The 17,360-nt window shown below is 38.1% G+C and overlaps 2 protein-coding genes across 3 annotated transcripts in view; one reads left to right on the top strand and one right to left on the bottom strand.

Moving 5' to 3' along the window:
• Positions 1-17: 17 nt before the first annotated feature.
• LOC112560242 (thyroid transcription factor 1-associated protein 26 homolog) lies at positions 18-6,932 on the top strand. The gene is made up of 4 exons (XM_025231932.1): positions 18-258; positions 2,380-2,542; positions 3,148-3,232; positions 3,572-6,932. The coding sequence occupies exons 1-4, from the start codon at positions 162-164 to the stop codon at positions 3,755-3,757; spliced, it is 531 nt and encodes a 176-aa protein (XP_025087717.1). The 5' UTR covers positions 18-161; the 3' UTR covers positions 3,758-6,932.
• A 162-nt stretch (positions 6,933-7,094) lies between these two features.
• LOC112560240 (transcription factor ets-4-like) overlaps positions 7,095-17,360 on the bottom strand; it is a 21,049-nt gene continuing 10,783 nt past the window's right edge. For both annotated transcript variants that reach the window (XM_025231929.1, XM_025231930.1), the window contains 2 exons: positions 11,212-11,407; positions 7,095-9,297 (listed from right to left, as the gene is read on the bottom strand). In XM_025231929.1, coding sequence (XP_025087714.1) covers positions 9,174-9,297; positions 11,212-11,407 — 320 coding nt within the window. In that variant the 3' untranslated portion in view covers positions 7,095-9,173. The remainder of the gene's footprint in view (positions 9,298-11,211; positions 11,408-17,360) is intronic.

The following is a 17,360-nucleotide window of genomic DNA, read 5'->3' as shown; positions in this document are numbered from 1 at the left end:
TGGTGGGATGCAGTGAATGCAAGTTTTATTTGAAATAGTCAATCTTCCATATTATATTGAATAATTGATAAATAATTTATCCCTTAGATTAATGCTATTTAATAAATCAGAGTTTTATATTAGCGGTACCTTGTAACTGCGAGGCTACAACCTATGAAAACATGGAGACCAATTCGAAGCGCAGAAGTTCGTACAAGAGAAAATTTAAGGCAGATGATAAGAGCAGATACAAATATGTAAATGGAAGTCATACTCAAGGTAAGAATAATTATGCCTTTAAATTTAGATAATGAAAATGAATATTTTCTCGGAGTTTATTGTTAATTTCTGCCATGGGAATACTAAACTATGAATGATATGGTACACCGCACTCCTCGTGTGTGTGTGCCTTTTTGTGTATGTATATGACAGAAATATTGTCAGTCTCTTGGCATGAACAAGGACAAGAATCTTACAATCTGCAACAAAAAGGACAAATAACAGCTGCATATTAGATCCCATTCATCTGGACAAGCTTGAAACTGTCCTTATCATTGCGTTGAGAGGCCCAGCTCTTGGCTATACCAGAGATGTTTAACGAGGGTTTAACGTCTCCGGTTATACCACATGGTGTTTCTAGATAAGTCCTTCCTTTATGGCAGATTGTTCAAAGTACTTGGTGGAAATGAGGGTATGCGCGTCAAGACAAGCGAAGGTGTTCCATAAGTAAATGGGGATCCCCTCAATGTTTAGGAATAACATTTACACCAGGTCATTATCAACATACCTACACGTCTCCAACATGCATGCCAATGACGTGGCAGTCTGGAATGCTTCAGTGCACGCTGCAGGAAACCTACAGAGTCCAATTAAGCGGCTTACTTAGAGTTGGATTTGAAATTAATTTTTGGCCTTAGAACTGTTTTTGGTGCCATGAAGACTATGCTCTCCGTAGAAATAGAAAAGATAGCCATTGTTAGCTAGATGCCAGTAGAAAATTCCTTATCCAGCAACAGAAATTTGACCATCTCCAGTCCCATCCACCCCTTAGAAAACTCCAGGCACTCATAACAGAAATCTTAAGCACCAAAATCCTCATCAGCAAGTATAGGAACTGCAGAGGAAATACTGATATTCTGCAAGTCTGCTCATTCACTGTGGGTCTCTCAAATGGAAAGGGTATCCACAAGGCCCAGGACTTGAATATTCATAGTTTTACATCCAAGAAGTTCCAGAGTCATATTGCCCTATGAGCACTTGAACTGGATGAGATCCACAAATGCTATCCCACCAGCAAGGGGACTCACAACTATATCAATGATGCAACAAGGAGCAGTGGAAGTAAATTGTACATCCAGCTGTACAGACCAGCCTCAGTGAGTTGTCCCCCAGCGGTAATCTCATCTCTACTGACAACACTTTCAGCTTTGTTGCAAGCTTTCTCAGCACAAAAAAAATGCCACAACACATTGTCTTCCTGATGGACTTTCTGTCTGCACTATGAGCCCTCTGCATGAATACTTCAAAACTTCAGCAGGAAATCCACAGTTGTCATCCAATAGCTGCCTGCTGACAGATTCAATGTAAGCAAGAAATGTCAGATAAATGAAGACAGCATAGTGGAGCTGTGCCCATTGGTCTATCATTTCAACAGAAAAGCCCTCATCAAGCACAAAATTAAACAAAACTTCTGAAATGACAACTCTAGCTAAAATTACCAGTGATCTGCTCATTCCTTTTCAGTCATATCAGTTTAGCTTTGGTTTTGTGGGTAGTATTAGCTTTTCTTTAGACATGCATTAATTAAAGGATTAGCTTAGTTGATCCTTCTTTTACAGTGCATAATTTATTTTGTCATTTTTCTTTTAGCATGTACCTTTGTGATAAATTATGATATTTTGTAAGTTGTTGTTGGTCACATGCTAGCAGATGATCAATTTGCGATAGTACATAGTGAACAAATATATTTTCAGAGAACATTTGAATGTAGCCTTTGAGTCAAGTCAGAGTGGCAAATGTAGCAATAGTAGCTAGTAGCAAATTACTAAATATGCTACTTTTGCCACTCTGACTTTGACTCAAATGCTACATTCAAATGTTCTCTAAAAACATATTTGTTCACTATGTACTATCCATGAATTACTATCTTGAACTCCTTTTGCAATATTGTCTTTCATGTGCACCATTATGTAACTACTCCATTTCTACACTGTTTACAGTCCTATATCCCTTCATACCATTATCCATATCATTACATCGTTTTAGATTGTTTTAAATCTATTTCTCTTTATATACAATTTTTTTTAAATTGGCATGCTGTATTTGCTTTTTATAATATTGACTTATCCTAAGCTTTTTAATTATAATTACCTTTGAGTAAATATTTTTTTATATTCACAGGTCAGGGCTTTGCAGATATACGAAAGCGAAAAATTCTACTTGAGTATAATAAAGTGAAAAGAAAGGAGAGAGCTACTAGTTCAACTTCAAAACACATGTATAATGAAGAGCAGAGTTCAGAAGATGAGAAACAGCTTCAGAAAAACAAGGGTCATCAGTCAAAGTAAAATCTTCATTTGACTTGTATTTTATTATTCAAGTTTTAATGAAGAAATCTTCGTTCTTCTGTGCCTCAAGACAGTGTTTTTTTTTAAGTGTCTTAACTTAACAGTCCTGTCATTTTTAAAAGCTTTGTGTTATGCCTGGATAAAAAAAAGCAAAAGAGATTGAATGGATCAGAAAAAAAGTCAAGAGAAACTGGAAAACAATATTCAGTCACTGTTAAGTTAGGGATTAATTTTTTTGTAAATATGAAAGAAAGTTGGGGAGGGGGAATTTTTATAATGCATTTTCCTAAATGTTTTGCAAAGTAAAAGTTGAAAAAATCTCAGCTCTATGACTGTTAGATGTCTAACATTTAAGATAATGCTTTAGATAAGTTGAGAGCTTTATTTATGAGGAGAAGGGGTTATCAGAAGACTGGTGCTGTTAAAGCTTTTAAATTCTACGAAGTTGACAGTGGTGTGTTTTGATAAACACAAAGAGATGAGAAAGAACTGGGAGTGGAGTGAGTTGGGACAGGGCAAGGGAAAAGAAGAGCAGGCTTTTAAGAAGAGTATCATGAGCCTCACATAAGCTTGAATTTTGGGTGATTTTTATTTTCCACAGGTTTCAGCAAAAGAAAGTGTCCAGATTTTCAAATGCAGAATGGAAGTACCAAAATAAATGTGAAGAAAAAAGAAAAAAAGCAGAAGTAATTTTAATGTCTTATATTACATAAGTGAGAGTTTACTCCTAGTCACCATGAATATATTTTCTTGAATTTTGGGGTAATGCATATGTTGACAGGTGAATACATTATCAGTCTGAGCTAATGCTTCTTTGTGTAAAATGTGTATTCAGTTCATATAAGCAATAAAAGTATCTGCATAGAGCAGTCCATTGTCTCTTCCAAAAGAAAAAAAAAACAGTTTTGTTATTCATCTGAAAACAAGTAGCTGCTTTCAGCAGATGGGTTAATAACACTTAAGGCCCTGCATGCAACTTTAGTAGTCATACTGGGATGTATGCCCCCTTTTTTTTTTTTTCCCAGGAGGCAACGAGAAAGAAAAAAGAAAGAGAAGCAGCTCTGGATCATTATAAGAAAAAGAAGAAGGAGCGCCATTTGAAGCTGTGCAAACGCACAAATCGAGGACAGCCTGTTCTTCACAACCATATACAGATATTGCTTGAGAAATTGGAGAAGCAGCACAAAAGCAGCGCGCATTTACAATCTTAACTTCTATATCCTGAAGTCCTGCAGCAGAATTTTCTCTCCCCTGCCTTCCCTCCTTCCCCCAGGTTGCAAACCACCACCATGAAAAACAGTCAGCTTGAAAACTATTTTTTTTCTTTTACTCATATCATCAGGTTGGTCATGAAATGCTAAAGAACAATGTGGATGTATGGTATACCAACATAAGTACAATGTTGGTGTTAAAGTTTATGTTCTTTCTATAAAGGGGGTTTGGGGCTAAATTTAGATTAATGAAAACAAAATTTTATAAAGGCTTAGTTTGTCAGGAACAATATTATATAAAAACATACAAAGTTAATCTGATGAAAGGATATGTTCTTTAGCTCTTCTTGTCTGACAGAGACTGAAAGATAAAAACCTTAGCTTTAGCATGGGTCTCAAACTTAGGAACAACTTTTTTGGATCAAAAGGACCAGTTATCTAAGGGACTTGGATTAACTTAAAAATACATCAAAGCATCTTCCTTACTGTTATATGTTGAATAACATTTAGATCATTGTTTCATAATGAATGTTACTCGAGATAAAACAGCTTTGTTTTGTTTTTTAAATCCATCAAAGGCTGTCATAGTGCACAGTCTGCACACAAAACCTATGAAATTCTCAAAAGCTGATGTGTCCATTTAGACCTTTCTTTTCAATGCTATTCTATTCCGTTTATAATATAAAAAGTCCTTACCTCTTGTTTAGTTTTATTGCTGGATATGCCAACCTATTTTAAGTTAGCATCAACAGAATGGTCACAAAATTACACATTTCCTTTTTTTAAACAAGGTGGATGCACCTCAGAGGAAGAGAAAGAAAGCCTGGTTATGTATGGTTTATCCATCAGCTTCTTTGCATGCTGGTTAGTGCAGACCAGTAGACAGTCCCCATCAGCATCTGACGTCTTAATTGAAATTACTTTAATGCTTCTTTTATTCAGGAGGAAACAGCTTTTCAGTGTCATGTGATCAAAAAAAAGACAATTTCATTATACTGTTACTAAAGTTTTTCCTTTTCCTCATGCAATATTGATATATCTGAGAGGAAGTTAAGGCTGACATGCCTTTGGAATTGAATGGCTGGCAATGCGTTCACTTGATTATATTCCTGATTACTTGTCAAGACAAAATGTTGATTTTGGTGGGTGGAAGGGCGGTAAGAGCAGATCAGCCTAATAAACTAATAAAGTTTTTGGTCTCATTTGAAATATGAAATATCAATAAATAAAAATGTGTAAAGTTTTAAAGGGCATAATTTGTAGCAGTATTCTGTTTTGTGGTTTACAAATCTATGCTGTGTGATACGAGTAGTTTAAGATACTTATTTCTTTGACTTCTTTCCTGATGACTAAGAATTAATCTATAATGTATTCTACCATGCAGGTCAGGTAGAAGTCATGAGTTTAATATCTATATATGCATAACAAGAGGATATCTAAAACATGTAATGAGCACATGTAGGGGTTTTCCTGGCTTTGCTAGTCCACCAGTCATTGCATTTCATTTTATTCTGTTTTAGTGGGCTTAATTAAAAGCTTGATCATATATGTATGCCACCGTCCATTTGTCTAGCAAGAGTAATGTGGTTAGATGTTAACCAGGCAGAGGTCTCTTGGTGAGCATTGGGCTCTGCATTTAGTGTTTCATAGCTTTGATGTTGATGAAATCCAGTCACAAATTTAGTGCAGGTGCAGAGTAAGGAAAACTGTTTTTTCCTTGATCCTGTTGCACCTTTTTAAGAGCTGTTGAATGCATGTGGCAGAGAATGCTTTTGCTTGTATCAATATCATTGGTTAACACATTAACTGCTGAGTCAGTCTTCCATCTCTGGGGCAAAACAGAACAATTAATTAGTTCCTTTTGCTTTATTTTCAGATTGTTTCAAATGGTGTTTTATTGTGAGACACCACTGCTGGTCAAAGTTGCATTTTATGCACATAACCTCATAGATATTGTTGATCCCTGCATTTAAAATCTGTCATTTATTCTTTAAGAAAGCTTTTTAGAAATTGGGCCATTGTTATAAATAACTCTTAAATTCCATGGTTCTTAACACAAATAAAATCTGTCATAACCTCATCCAACCCAAAGTTAATCATGTTTTATTGTGTACACAAAAAAATTGATCATAAAAATTTTTTAAAGTTAAACTCTCAAAAGTAAACTGTTATTTGGTTACTTTTATGTGATGTAGCAGATTTCAGGTAACTATATCAGTTTATTTTTGTTAGTCATAGTTTAAACATTTTTAAAAAGTTATTTTTCGTATTTTTTTAAGACTTCATCTAAATTGGTGCATTGTAAGTTATCCTGTTTGTGCATGGGCATGTGCACACGCATTTTCCTTGTTCAGTCTTTTTCTCATTTGGGATGAGGAAAATTGAAATGTTTTTGATAGTTTGTGTGTGACTCTATTTGTAAATGTCAAGGTGATGTTCCTTGATTTTCAAGGAAACTTGGGCAGAATTTCCTCATGACTGGTTTCTGACACAATTTTCTAGTTTGAAAATGTGCCTGTAAACAAATTTTTATGACTTACTATGATCACTAGCAGTACTCAGTCCTAGGGATTTATCTTCACTGTGTGCATAACACGTGTTCCTGTTGTAAATAGATCTGACATTGTTGAAAAAGCCAGGATTACCCTCAAGTCTGTGCCACTTTGTGTTTTAAATCAACGTTACAATAGATGGTTAAAGTACATATGATAGAAGAACATTTTGTATCACACTGAAACTGCATTCTTTTTATGTCTTGTATAACATAACATGTGTCATAGAAAATTCTCTCCATGGAAAAAACAAAGATATCTTATAAGGAGTCTGTTTATTTGATTGCATTTTTTGTCTCCTAATGTCTATTCTACATAACTGATTTCATGTAACATGGGCTTTAGTTGCCTGGTTAAGTAAAATCACTTTTACTCCTTATGTGCTTATTGGGAAGTGAGGGAGGTCAGTAGATAGGAGCACAAGCACTTAGAAGAGGGATGTGTGCACTTTCATTTTAAGTCTTGATAGTGATTGTTAACAGTATTCATTTCAACAAAGAGTTTGGCTGGAATCATTCAGTATGTTTCTGCTGTACTTTAAGTGAGATGAACATTTTTCAACTGTAACATTTATACCAAATACATATACAGCTGTGAGGAACACCATAAAGTGGGTATTTTGACTTTGGATTTTGTGTTGCATTCAGGCTTAAAAAGATTGTTAAATGTGAAGGACATGAACATTCATGTGCATATGTGTGTGTGTGCATGCATGCACATATGCAAGAGAGTGTATGTATATTTATACTGTATATACTGACAATAAATTAAGACATTTCAAAAACCTGTATCAAAATTCAGTTTATTTCATAGTCAAATGGGCATTTAAATCTCTCTGCACATCTAAATGTTTCTTAACAATAATATAGACTCTTGTGGTAAAACAAACAATAAAATTTTCGTTTAAAAACTGTGATAAATTGTATTTACTCTGCGCTGTTGCCTTGTCACTGACCAAGCCTTTGGAAATGAGGCATAAAGTAGTAGGCACCAAGCTCACAGCAAACTTATCATTTGAAACCACTAAGGTACCAACTGGTGCTTAGTTAGGATCCTCATCACAAGAGTTAAGATGCTATTAACCAGGGGTATGCTGCATAAGTATTTACACCATCTTGTCATTCTTCAGTGTGCCTGTAAACTTAACAACTTGTAGTGCCATTGTAAATTTTGAGGCAGTGAAAAAAATGGGTATGAGAAACATAAATGCAACCTTCCCGAAATCTGTTGTTATACACTGTATGTGCATAGGTATATATGCACTCAGAGACATTACAACATAAGAGATGCTGCTTGTACTGCTTTATGATGTACAAGAGATTCAAGCCAGACTGCAAGGTGTTCCTGGAAAGATTTTTCATGATAAAACAAACTTGTATCCATAGAAACTGCTATTTTATTTCTTCATTATGATAGTTTACCTGCCTTAAGGCTTAACAAATAGTTTTGTGGTATTTTCAGTACCCTATTAATGGATTCAACAGAATATTAATTTCCTGTATGTTTATCTAAACTACAGCTATTGTCTGGTGGACAGACTTAGTCTTAAAAGTAAGAGAAGTCCTAAGTGAATTTTCGCTATTTCGAATTTTCACTGTATTATTATACTTAGAAGCAGAAAGGTAAAGAAAACGTGTCTAGCTATTTCTGAACTTCAATGTTTTTCTCTTTACACCAAACAGCATTTCAATTTCTCTTATTAAATTTGTAAGTTACTGCTATTTAGAAGAATTTGCTTTTTCAGCTGTTCACAAAATGCCGTGACAAAATTGTCATTACACTTCTATATCTTTCCATTTCATATTAAGAAAAAGTGTGGACGGACAGAACTGTGGCCTTACAATGAAATGCTACTGGCTAGTGTTCGCTGATCCTTTTATAGAAGTTTTGAATGGAGTATGAAATAGTAGATAGCGTTCACTTTATATATACAACAGCATTTACTAAATCATATTACAGCAGACTGGCATTGTGTTGCTAGGTTGAGGTGGATATGTGGCATTTTCTTGTCTGTTTCTGTGCATGTTTGTTTTATACACTTGTGTCTCTGGAATGAACATCATTAAACGTTACGTAATGAAAATAAACCTGCCTTCCAGTGATAATTCACACACAAATAGCCAGCTTGCAATGCTATACATTTGAAATCAGATCAGCCTGCTTGGGTGAAGGCCTTACTGTTCCTTGCTGGACAGCAGGGTACAAAGGAAACTTTATTGGGTTATTTTTTTGTATGATACATGGCTGAAGATAATTGAACAACGAAATATATACCCCATTATACTTCTTGACGTAAGAGATTTTGATAATGTTCCCTAATGTTGGCAAACCAGCAGGATTTAATTACAATGTGGTCTGGACAAATACAGTTAATACATTGGCCGCTCATAATTCAAAGATGGCATGTATTTTTAGACTATTTTTAGAGCATACAAATATTTACAGACAATAAAGAACGCTCATAGCCCACATGAACACGATAGTCATGTTACAAATTTGTGGCTCTTCTCGGAAACCTGAGTGGATTGACGGACAGATGAAGAGTTGGCATACCATATATCTCGAGATGCCAAGCCTGTACTATTTATTATCTGGCTATTCTGCTGTAAGATACTGATAAGGAAGACTTACAGGTTTTTCAGGCCATTAAACACACTACACATAATGGTTCGAGACGACCTAACAGCTGTCTGCATCACAAAAAGAAGCTTCTCTCGCCCCTCCCCCCTTTCTTCCCAGAAAAAAAAAAAGCAAGTTGGTATCAAATGGGAACACCGTTATCTGACCTATAATCATGAGTTGTAATCATGTCATCAGCAAGCCCACTTGGTCAAATGGCTGATTAAGGCACTGGTTAACAACGTCTATCGGTTGCGTTGTCTGCGATAAGGACATGTTTCCCCCCACACTGGGCTGGCGTTAGGACCGAATCTGTACACCAGTTTCTTCCCCAGCACGGGCTCCAATATCCTGCGGTGATAGTAATACCTGAGAAGACAAAAAGGCTCAGATCAGTTTAAGTCAACTGTATGGCCAAACGATGAGAAATAATCACAACTCTGTGGATAGAAATGTGGGTTTGATGACGAGAAATTTTTCCAGTTCAGATAAAAGACTTTGATCTCTTCGATGCAAAACAGTTCTTGTATGGATTATCATCCAACCATGTTGATCTCCCCACCCTTTTTTAACTATTAAAATGCAGATTGCGATAATAATTATAATTGTAAAACACGCCTGTCCCTCACAATAAAAGTCTAAAGTCAGCGCAAGGGTAAAGAACAAGGTTGTAAGAAAAAGTGAATAAAGAAAATACGTATTCCCGATGGTACTCTTGCATGAATTCAAAAAGTTAGGAACTAATAAAAGGTTGTATAGCTGCATTTTTTTTCTAATTTCCTTCATTAAAAGAATAATTTTTTCTTATAGACTATTTTGGAAGGGGACGAAGTAAAGAAAAGAAAATAATTCGCAAGGAAGAAAAACTCGAAATTTCAAGTCCACAATAAAGCATAAAACTCAAGAATCAATCTATGTTAATGGAGTTATTCCACTTCACGCTATAATTTTCTCGCTTGGAGTCAATATGCAATGAGTGTGTTTTGCCAATTATTCAGCGCATGCGCAACATATGCTCGGCGGCTGTTAAAGCGGAAGTGGGGGTCAGTTTGTTAGCTACTCTGTGGCCTTTACCGTGACATACGAACTTAAAGAGATAAGTGGAAGAGATCACTGTTGAGTTTTAAACTTTCGCAGCGGTAAACTTTAAAAAGGCAGAAGAAAAGTTAGCATTATCTACTTTCTGAATTGTTAATGGCTTTAACAAAATTGAAGTACAAAAATTGTGCAGGGATAAGAAAGAGAGAACTTCGTGTTGACAGCAAACTCAACAGTATATATGCGGTCGACATTTCTTATCAGGATTTCAAATAAATGTCCCGTGCTCAGTCAGCTAGGTACCAATATATTAATTTACATGGTAGGTTTGAAAGTCAGTGAAAACATGCAAGCGTTACAGAAACGAGCAAAACAACCGGTGACAGTGTAAGCTCAATCTTTGTCAGGCTTGAAGAAAAGGAGGGTGAACAAAAATTGCGAGCTACTGCATCAGACATTGATTTTGAAATAACAATTGGTGCAGGGAGACTTAAAAATGTCAAAATTAGCATTGTTGAAAAATAAATGTTAATAAATGTCCGCAAAGCTATTGTACAACAAATATTTTTATTACAGGAATAAATTCTTGCAGAGACAGAAAAATGTGCAGTGATATTTTGACTACCCCCTTTAAAATTTCGCCATGTTGAGACTGGCCAATAATAAAAAAATATGAAGAAAAAATTAAGAAATAATGTTATTACAATGTTTACGACTAGCCATCAACCACACAAGAAATAGGGAAAAATCTCTCCAAGCGCAGTCAACAACAACAAGAGGACTCTTTCACGCACAAGGAGGCTGTCACAGTTCGCTTTCATAATGTTGCTTTGTTTCCGCTACCGACATCCTAAATTTATTACAGTGACTTAGGAGCCAGGGAGGGAGGGCAAGATGACAGGCTCCACCTTAAAAAAAAAATACTGAGGCAAGGACGTGAACATCGTTCACTGTCAGCAAGAAGTTGGCCCCCTCAAAGCCAGTTGCTTTATCCATACAATGAAGCTGCAATGCCCATACACTACACCCCCCAACACACACACTACACCCCACCCACCCACTCACCGCCCACAAACCCCTTTAACGTCTGGTTTGCGCACGGCACTAAAAAAAAAAACCTGCTAAATGTTTTTGTCTTACGACACCGATCTAAATGAAAGACCCTCATTGTCTATCCCTTTCTAATAACACATATCTGTAATTCAACCTTGATAAATTAGTCGTAGCTAATTTAACGGGTCTCACCGTAGCGCCCTGCTCAGCTTCTCGTAGGTCATCTGCGCATTGTTTTTGCGCATGCCCCACATGAGTGCGACGGCCTTGGAGTTGTTGAGGCGGAAGGTCCCCTCATTGCGCTCCACCCACTCGATGAGGCTGGGGTTGTGCTTGGAGTCGCCTAGCAATCGCAGGATGAACTCCCACAACCTTTCCGTGCGTGCCACTACAAAAGGAATGAATAAATAAATTATTTATAGCAAGAAGTTTTGTGTAATGATGGTTAAGAAACCCAACTCTTGTCAGTGACGTTTATTAAATAAGCATCAGCAAACTGTATTATTAAGACTAATCTCATGTTTGGTACATGCGCTCCAGTGAGTGAGCTGCATCGGTGGAAGAAGCCATGCCTTCAATAATCTCTTAGTCAATCACTTTCTCTTGTGATGCTTTGAAACTGGCAAATCTTTCCCTTCCCTTCAGAAAAATACTGTCTCCCCTCCTCGCGATTACTTCAATTGTTTGTTTGTGATTCCGATTGTCGTGATTTATGTGTGCGGTGTAAACATTAAATAATTATTTTCGGAGGCATGTAAAACTATGTATAGCAACCGACAGTCTTGAAAGAGGTCCTCGAAATACTGCTTTTTTCTTCTTTTTTTTTAACCTCTTTCATACACTTGCATACATATGGACACACCTATTACACGCTTTGAAAATTTCCTAGAATTTCATTGGGACGTGAAGCACACGCCCTAATCTCTGCTTTGCTTTTTTTTTAATTCCTGGTATATAAAAAATTAAACTTCCTTCTTTTGTTCATGTAGGTCAGCCCTCATGGCAAATGATGTAATTTACTACATGTTTATTTTTTTCTTTCTCATCCTGGAGGGAGATTAGTGAGTGACAGCTATCAGTGTCCGATGTGCCCTGAAATCCTGGTGTTTTGTCCTACCTGTGTACAGGAGCGATTTGTTTACCGAGGGTGCCGTCGGAAGTGGTTGGAGCATATGGTAAGGCTATTGGTCACATGACGAATCCATTATTAGCAACTGGGTATTTCAGTGGAGGAAACAGTTACATCTGTCACATCCCCCCGTCCCGTTAGAGTACTTACAAAATAAAGGAGTGCTTATTCATCCAGAATGGCCTGATCTATTTCACAACTAAACCCTACGTCTAAAGGTTCTTCACTACCCACCATCTTTGAGCTTATGGCCTTTCTTTTTTCAGGAAGCCTGGTTCCAGAAAAGAAAGGAGCTATGTGCAAAATATGATGTGAGCTGCAGTAAATTACTTTTGGTCGAACATGGGAAAGGGTTGGATGGGAAAGATCTCGCTACTGGAGAGGAGAGGGGTGGGGAAGATGAAGTCCAGAGGGATCTGACGGCGAGATCTCCTATTAGGGGGACTTCTCTGCTAAAAGAGATTTGTGGTAATGAATTGGTCCTTCAGAGGAGACAAGAGTAACTCCTAAAACCATCATCATCATCATCCATCTATCCATCCATCCGTTGACTAAGTTCTGGACACACCCCCTTGACATGAAGACTCCGCCCAACAGTCACGTGGTGTGCTGAAGCGTGCAGAGACAGCGTCACAAGACGGTTTTCCCCACCTACCCTTCACCGTTGCAGGGCGACTGGCGACTGCCACATGCCGACCCCAGGGGTCATGGGATTCACTAAGGAAAGTGACGCCAAGTTTAGGCATTTCCCCGTATCTTGAAATAAACACGACAGCTTTCTTAATTTTCTTTTTGAGTGGGTGGTGCTTTGGGAGGGAGGAAGGCTGGTGCGCTTCCCACAGAGTGATGAGAAGCAAATAGCCGAGTGGTTAGAGCGATGGCGTCTGAACTGAGAGCGCGCTGGTTCAATACCCGATTCACGAAGCAAACTTCACAGAGGGTTGGGGAAGGTAAGGCAGTGAGATAGAGGAGATGGGCACAGCCCTCATGCACACTGGCCCTAACACCTCACCCCCTGAAAAGGTTAGGAGATGAGCTTTACCTTTAACTTACCTACAGAGTGTACAAGAAATAACGTACGACCTTTCTCCAGAGCTTTACTGGAAGGCTACCTTGAACCTGGAAACATCTCTTGGCTTCATAACTCAAGACATCCGCTCGGTTTTTTTTTTATAAAGATTGAAAATGAAGAAATGTTGCGCGATGCAAACATCATGGTTGCGAGGAAGACTTCTCAAATATTGCGGAAGAAAACAAAGTCTCTTGTCTTCATACTGGTAAACATTTTAGATTATGTAGAGCAAAAGGTACTTGAAATATGTCATCGTGTAAGAGGTTCAACTTTCTCTGGAAGAAGGGGAAAGGAACCCAGAAATTTAAAAGAAAAAAAAAACGAACTATGACAAACGTGTCAAAAATTGCGTTCACACATCCTGCAAACAATGTAGCAACAGAGTTAGGGTTAGCATGCTTGGTCCGATGTCCGCCGTCCTTCACATTTAGGTTGGTTGTACTTTTTACGCGCACTTCTTTTCTTTTCGTTATATCCGAAAATGTGCCGATGCTTTGCTCAAAGTTGCATAGTTCTAGTAACAAAAATAATAAACAATAGGAAACTCCTACACATTTCTTGACAAAGTCATGAATAGCAAAATAGGTTAAAATATCTTAAAAACTTTTTACAGCGAGAATTTCCTTAAAGGACAGGCACTCTGTGAAAATCGCCGGTGGTATTTTATGACGAAGAGGAACGAGAAATATTATTGCGTTTGTTTGGGTTTTTTTTTTTTTCTTAATCACAAGTGAATTTGTCGAGAAAACAGAAAGTGATGAAAGGGTGGTATTTCTAAAAATGGAGTTCTGCTCGAGCTGAATTAGAAAAGAAAAGATGCAAAAAATTTTTACAGTGACAAATATTATCAAATTTTTATGTTATATTTTAATGGTACTAAATTAATTATCAGCATTGTTACTATCAAATAAAAATGCAATTCTGGAAATTAACCATCTATTTCAAAAAAACTTACAGGAGTTCTCTTAGACATACGCACATTTAAAATGTATTTATATTTTATTGGCAATAATACACATGGCAAAATTAACTGACATGCGCCCACTTAGTAACAGAATCAATGATACAACGTAGACTGCAATGTCCGTGATTGTTGCCCATAACGCCTTTTTAATAGGTAATTATAGAAATTAAAATGTAGATGCTTGTAAGCAAAATTTACGAACCGCTCATAATCTACCAACTTCCGGAATACTGATGTCCCATAGCACGCACGCTCGCTCGCTCGTACGCACACACACACAGAGAAACACGTCGAAAGAGTTCACTGTAATCTTTAGGACCCCTAGTACCAACGCCTGTTTTTTGACCAGTCGGATGTGGTAAGATGAAAGCCTACCCAGTGTAACAGTAAATTTTAGTCACGAATTTTAATGTTTTACTCTAAAACTGTCCTGTTCTTTTATAGAATAATAATAATATCATCATCATCATCTGAATTTGTATAGCGCTTTTTTCCCACCAGTAAAGGCGGGTCATGTCATACTCATGCATACTAAAAAGAAAAGCACACAAACACAATAAGATTATAAACATTAGTCGGGAAATAATTGGTTGTCTGCATCCAGCGCTAGCACCGGAATGTTCCCCACTCTTGCGCTTTAGAGCAGATGATAATTTGCGTCTGCTAGCCGCGCTTGCCGCCATGCAACCAGTTGGTTGCACACCAAGCTGACGTCAGCTTATATACACTAGCTGATCAGAATTTTTTTTATTAAATTTCTCGAAGATTATTATTGTTTTCTTTTCACGATTTTGAGAGGAAGGCGTTAATTAGTTCTACAAATAAAGTCCTGAGAGAAGAATAAACTTTTGCATTCGATGTAGTCTTTAACCAGACCACACGTGTGTCCATATCCGGGAGGCTTCTGGTAACATGTGATTTGTGTGTGTGTGTGGCGCGCGTGCGTGCGTGTGTATGCACTAGCGTGCTTGCTTGCTCCAGCACTGAAATATGTGTTTAGGATAGTCCAGACACGCGCTGCACTGTTACGGCTGAGCCAGTGCATGGATATCATCTCTGCGGCGCAATTTGCATACAGGTGATGTGCGCAGCCTGGTCTTGTATGTGTGGCAGCCACTGCGGCTTCTCCTCAGGAGAAACCCGATAGGGACATTTCTCTGAAAGTGCCGGTCGTGTCCTAGCAAAACCGAGTTTGAGAACGGATGACTACAGTGATCAGTGAGGAAGGAAGTAGCTTTCCCACCTAACCCCTGAAGTCAACCTGTGACCTTACCATTTCTCAAAATAATATCTGTCAAGCTTGATCCCTTTTTTTTTCGTTCCTCTGCTGCTCTTTCTACACAGAAGACAGGGCAGAAGGTGGATCATAAATTCATTTCACCCCAACAGTGAAAAAAGAGACAGAGTCTGAGGGAAACAGGGGTAAACTGGTGCACGGGTGGGTGGGTACTCGCGCTTTACGCGTGCATGGAAGGACTCATGACTGGTTCTGAGCAAATCGCCTCTGTCTTCAGCGTGGTCTCACGGTCCCGAAACTTCGACAGTTTCTGTTTGTATCGAAACCGAAACCGGAAGAAAATCCTTGCCGTCAGGTACTCCGCGAAATCCTCAGGTGATGGCCTCAAGGTGGGTGTGCGGAGCCTGGTCACCTGATCACTGCACGCGCAGCGTCTTCTGACAACCTCGGTAGACACGCCTAACATCAGCCCTCCCGCCCCTCCCCCAAACACGCGCGTGCACGCACGCACACACACCTCCTTCCTCCGCCACCACCATCCTACCTTTCCCCAACGAAATTGAGACAGGTTTCCTACGGTTGACTGTTCTGGAACCGCAATTCTCACTCCCCAATTCTCTCTCTGGAGAGTGAGTTTACCCATTGCGAATGAGTATAAATACTGGGGTGTCTATGCTTAACTTTGCAGAGATATCATAAGTAAAGTAAACTATTTCTCTTTTTGATGAATTCTTCTAATTATTCGACTTTCAGATACAGCTAATTGTACAGTATGAATCAGAACTATAGGAACTGGAAAAATTCTGCTCAGTACTGTCGAAGAGTACACCTTTTTTCACTAAAGACATTTTTTGCTGTAAATATTCGTACACATAACGACATTGTATATAATGGTAAACAGCTATCCAATCACGATAAAACTGTAAACTGCATACACTACTGGCTGAGGTTATTACGGATGGATAACCAAAAACTGCAAAAAAGAACCTCCCCCCCCCAAAAAAAAAAGTACTTAAAGGGATACTCAAGGCTTGTGATAATGCAGTGGCGACGGTCAAACGTTTCAAATATATACTTAGTTACAATTACAGACCACGAGAGCAACACAGGAGAAATAAATGATTCGTTTGTCACTTAATTACCACTTATTAGCACTATTTCGGTTGCCGATGTTTATAAACATTGAAAAAATCCAGCGAAATCGACCCTTGTGTCCTTCCGCCCGAGTAACCACGATAGCTTCCAGAGATGGTCAAGCAGAGGATTCTTCTTGTGACGTCAGAGTCTTCTTGTGACGTCAGTCTCTGACAGGAAGTGTCTGTATCTGTATCACTGCGAAGATTTGACGTCGTCTTTTTATTCATATGACGCACTCTGTGTGTAAGGCTTGTAAGGCTCTGTCTGTCGGAAACTGATGAAAAGAAAATGTTGAATCTTTTTCCATCTTTTCGTGGCCATCGGGTGCAGCACATTCTCGAGGCATGGTTCTCACTATGGAAACCACACCTCAGAGGGTCACGTGACGGAGAACGAGACTTCGTGGAAGCAAAAAAAGAGTCCCGTGTCATTTCTCTTATTAAACACAACATTCTACTAAAAAGCTTCAACGTTTTCCACATGAACAAACATATAAATAGACGAGATTCAAATTTATCCTACTCTTTACGCGATTCTAAGCAGTTTTATTTTGCCTTTAGAATCCCTTTAAGCTATGCATGCGACTAAAATAAGCAATGGGCAGGGCTTTTTTTAATAGATCTAGGCAAAGAAGTCGGACCAGACACACAAAAAAAAAAAAAGACACGAGGTTACCTAAACATTCAAATCATGTGTATGTGTACGTGTGTGTGACCTGCACAGTTTCTTCGCAGACTTCTTTGTCTAGTCTAGGTCTTTAAAAACACCCACTGCACCCATGGCTGCCTATTACGAGTGTCAT

This window comes from Pomacea canaliculata, linkage group LG3 (genome assembly GCF_003073045.1).
Source record: "Pomacea canaliculata isolate SZHN2017 linkage group LG3, ASM307304v1, whole genome shotgun sequence".
Taxonomy (NCBI): Eukaryota; Metazoa; Mollusca; class Gastropoda; order Architaenioglossa; family Ampullariidae; genus Pomacea; species Pomacea canaliculata.
The sequence above is the reverse complement of the archived record's forward strand: the minus strand, read 5'-3'. Positions and strand labels throughout refer to the sequence as shown.

Bases quoted from the DNA above. Each gene is read 5' to 3' on its own strand.
- LOC112560242 (XM_025231932.1), top strand. From the start codon at position 162: ATGGAGACCAATTCGAAGCGCAGAAGTTCGTACAAGAGAAAATTTAAG. The intron at 2,543-3,147 runs GTAAAATCTTCA...TATTTTCCACAG, and splicing joins AACAAGGGTCATCAGTCAAA to GTTTCAGCAAAAGAAAGTGT. The intron at 3,233-3,571 runs GTAATTTTAATG...TTTTTTTCCCAG, and splicing joins AAAAAAGAAAAAAAGCAGAA to GAGGCAACGAGAAAGAAAAA.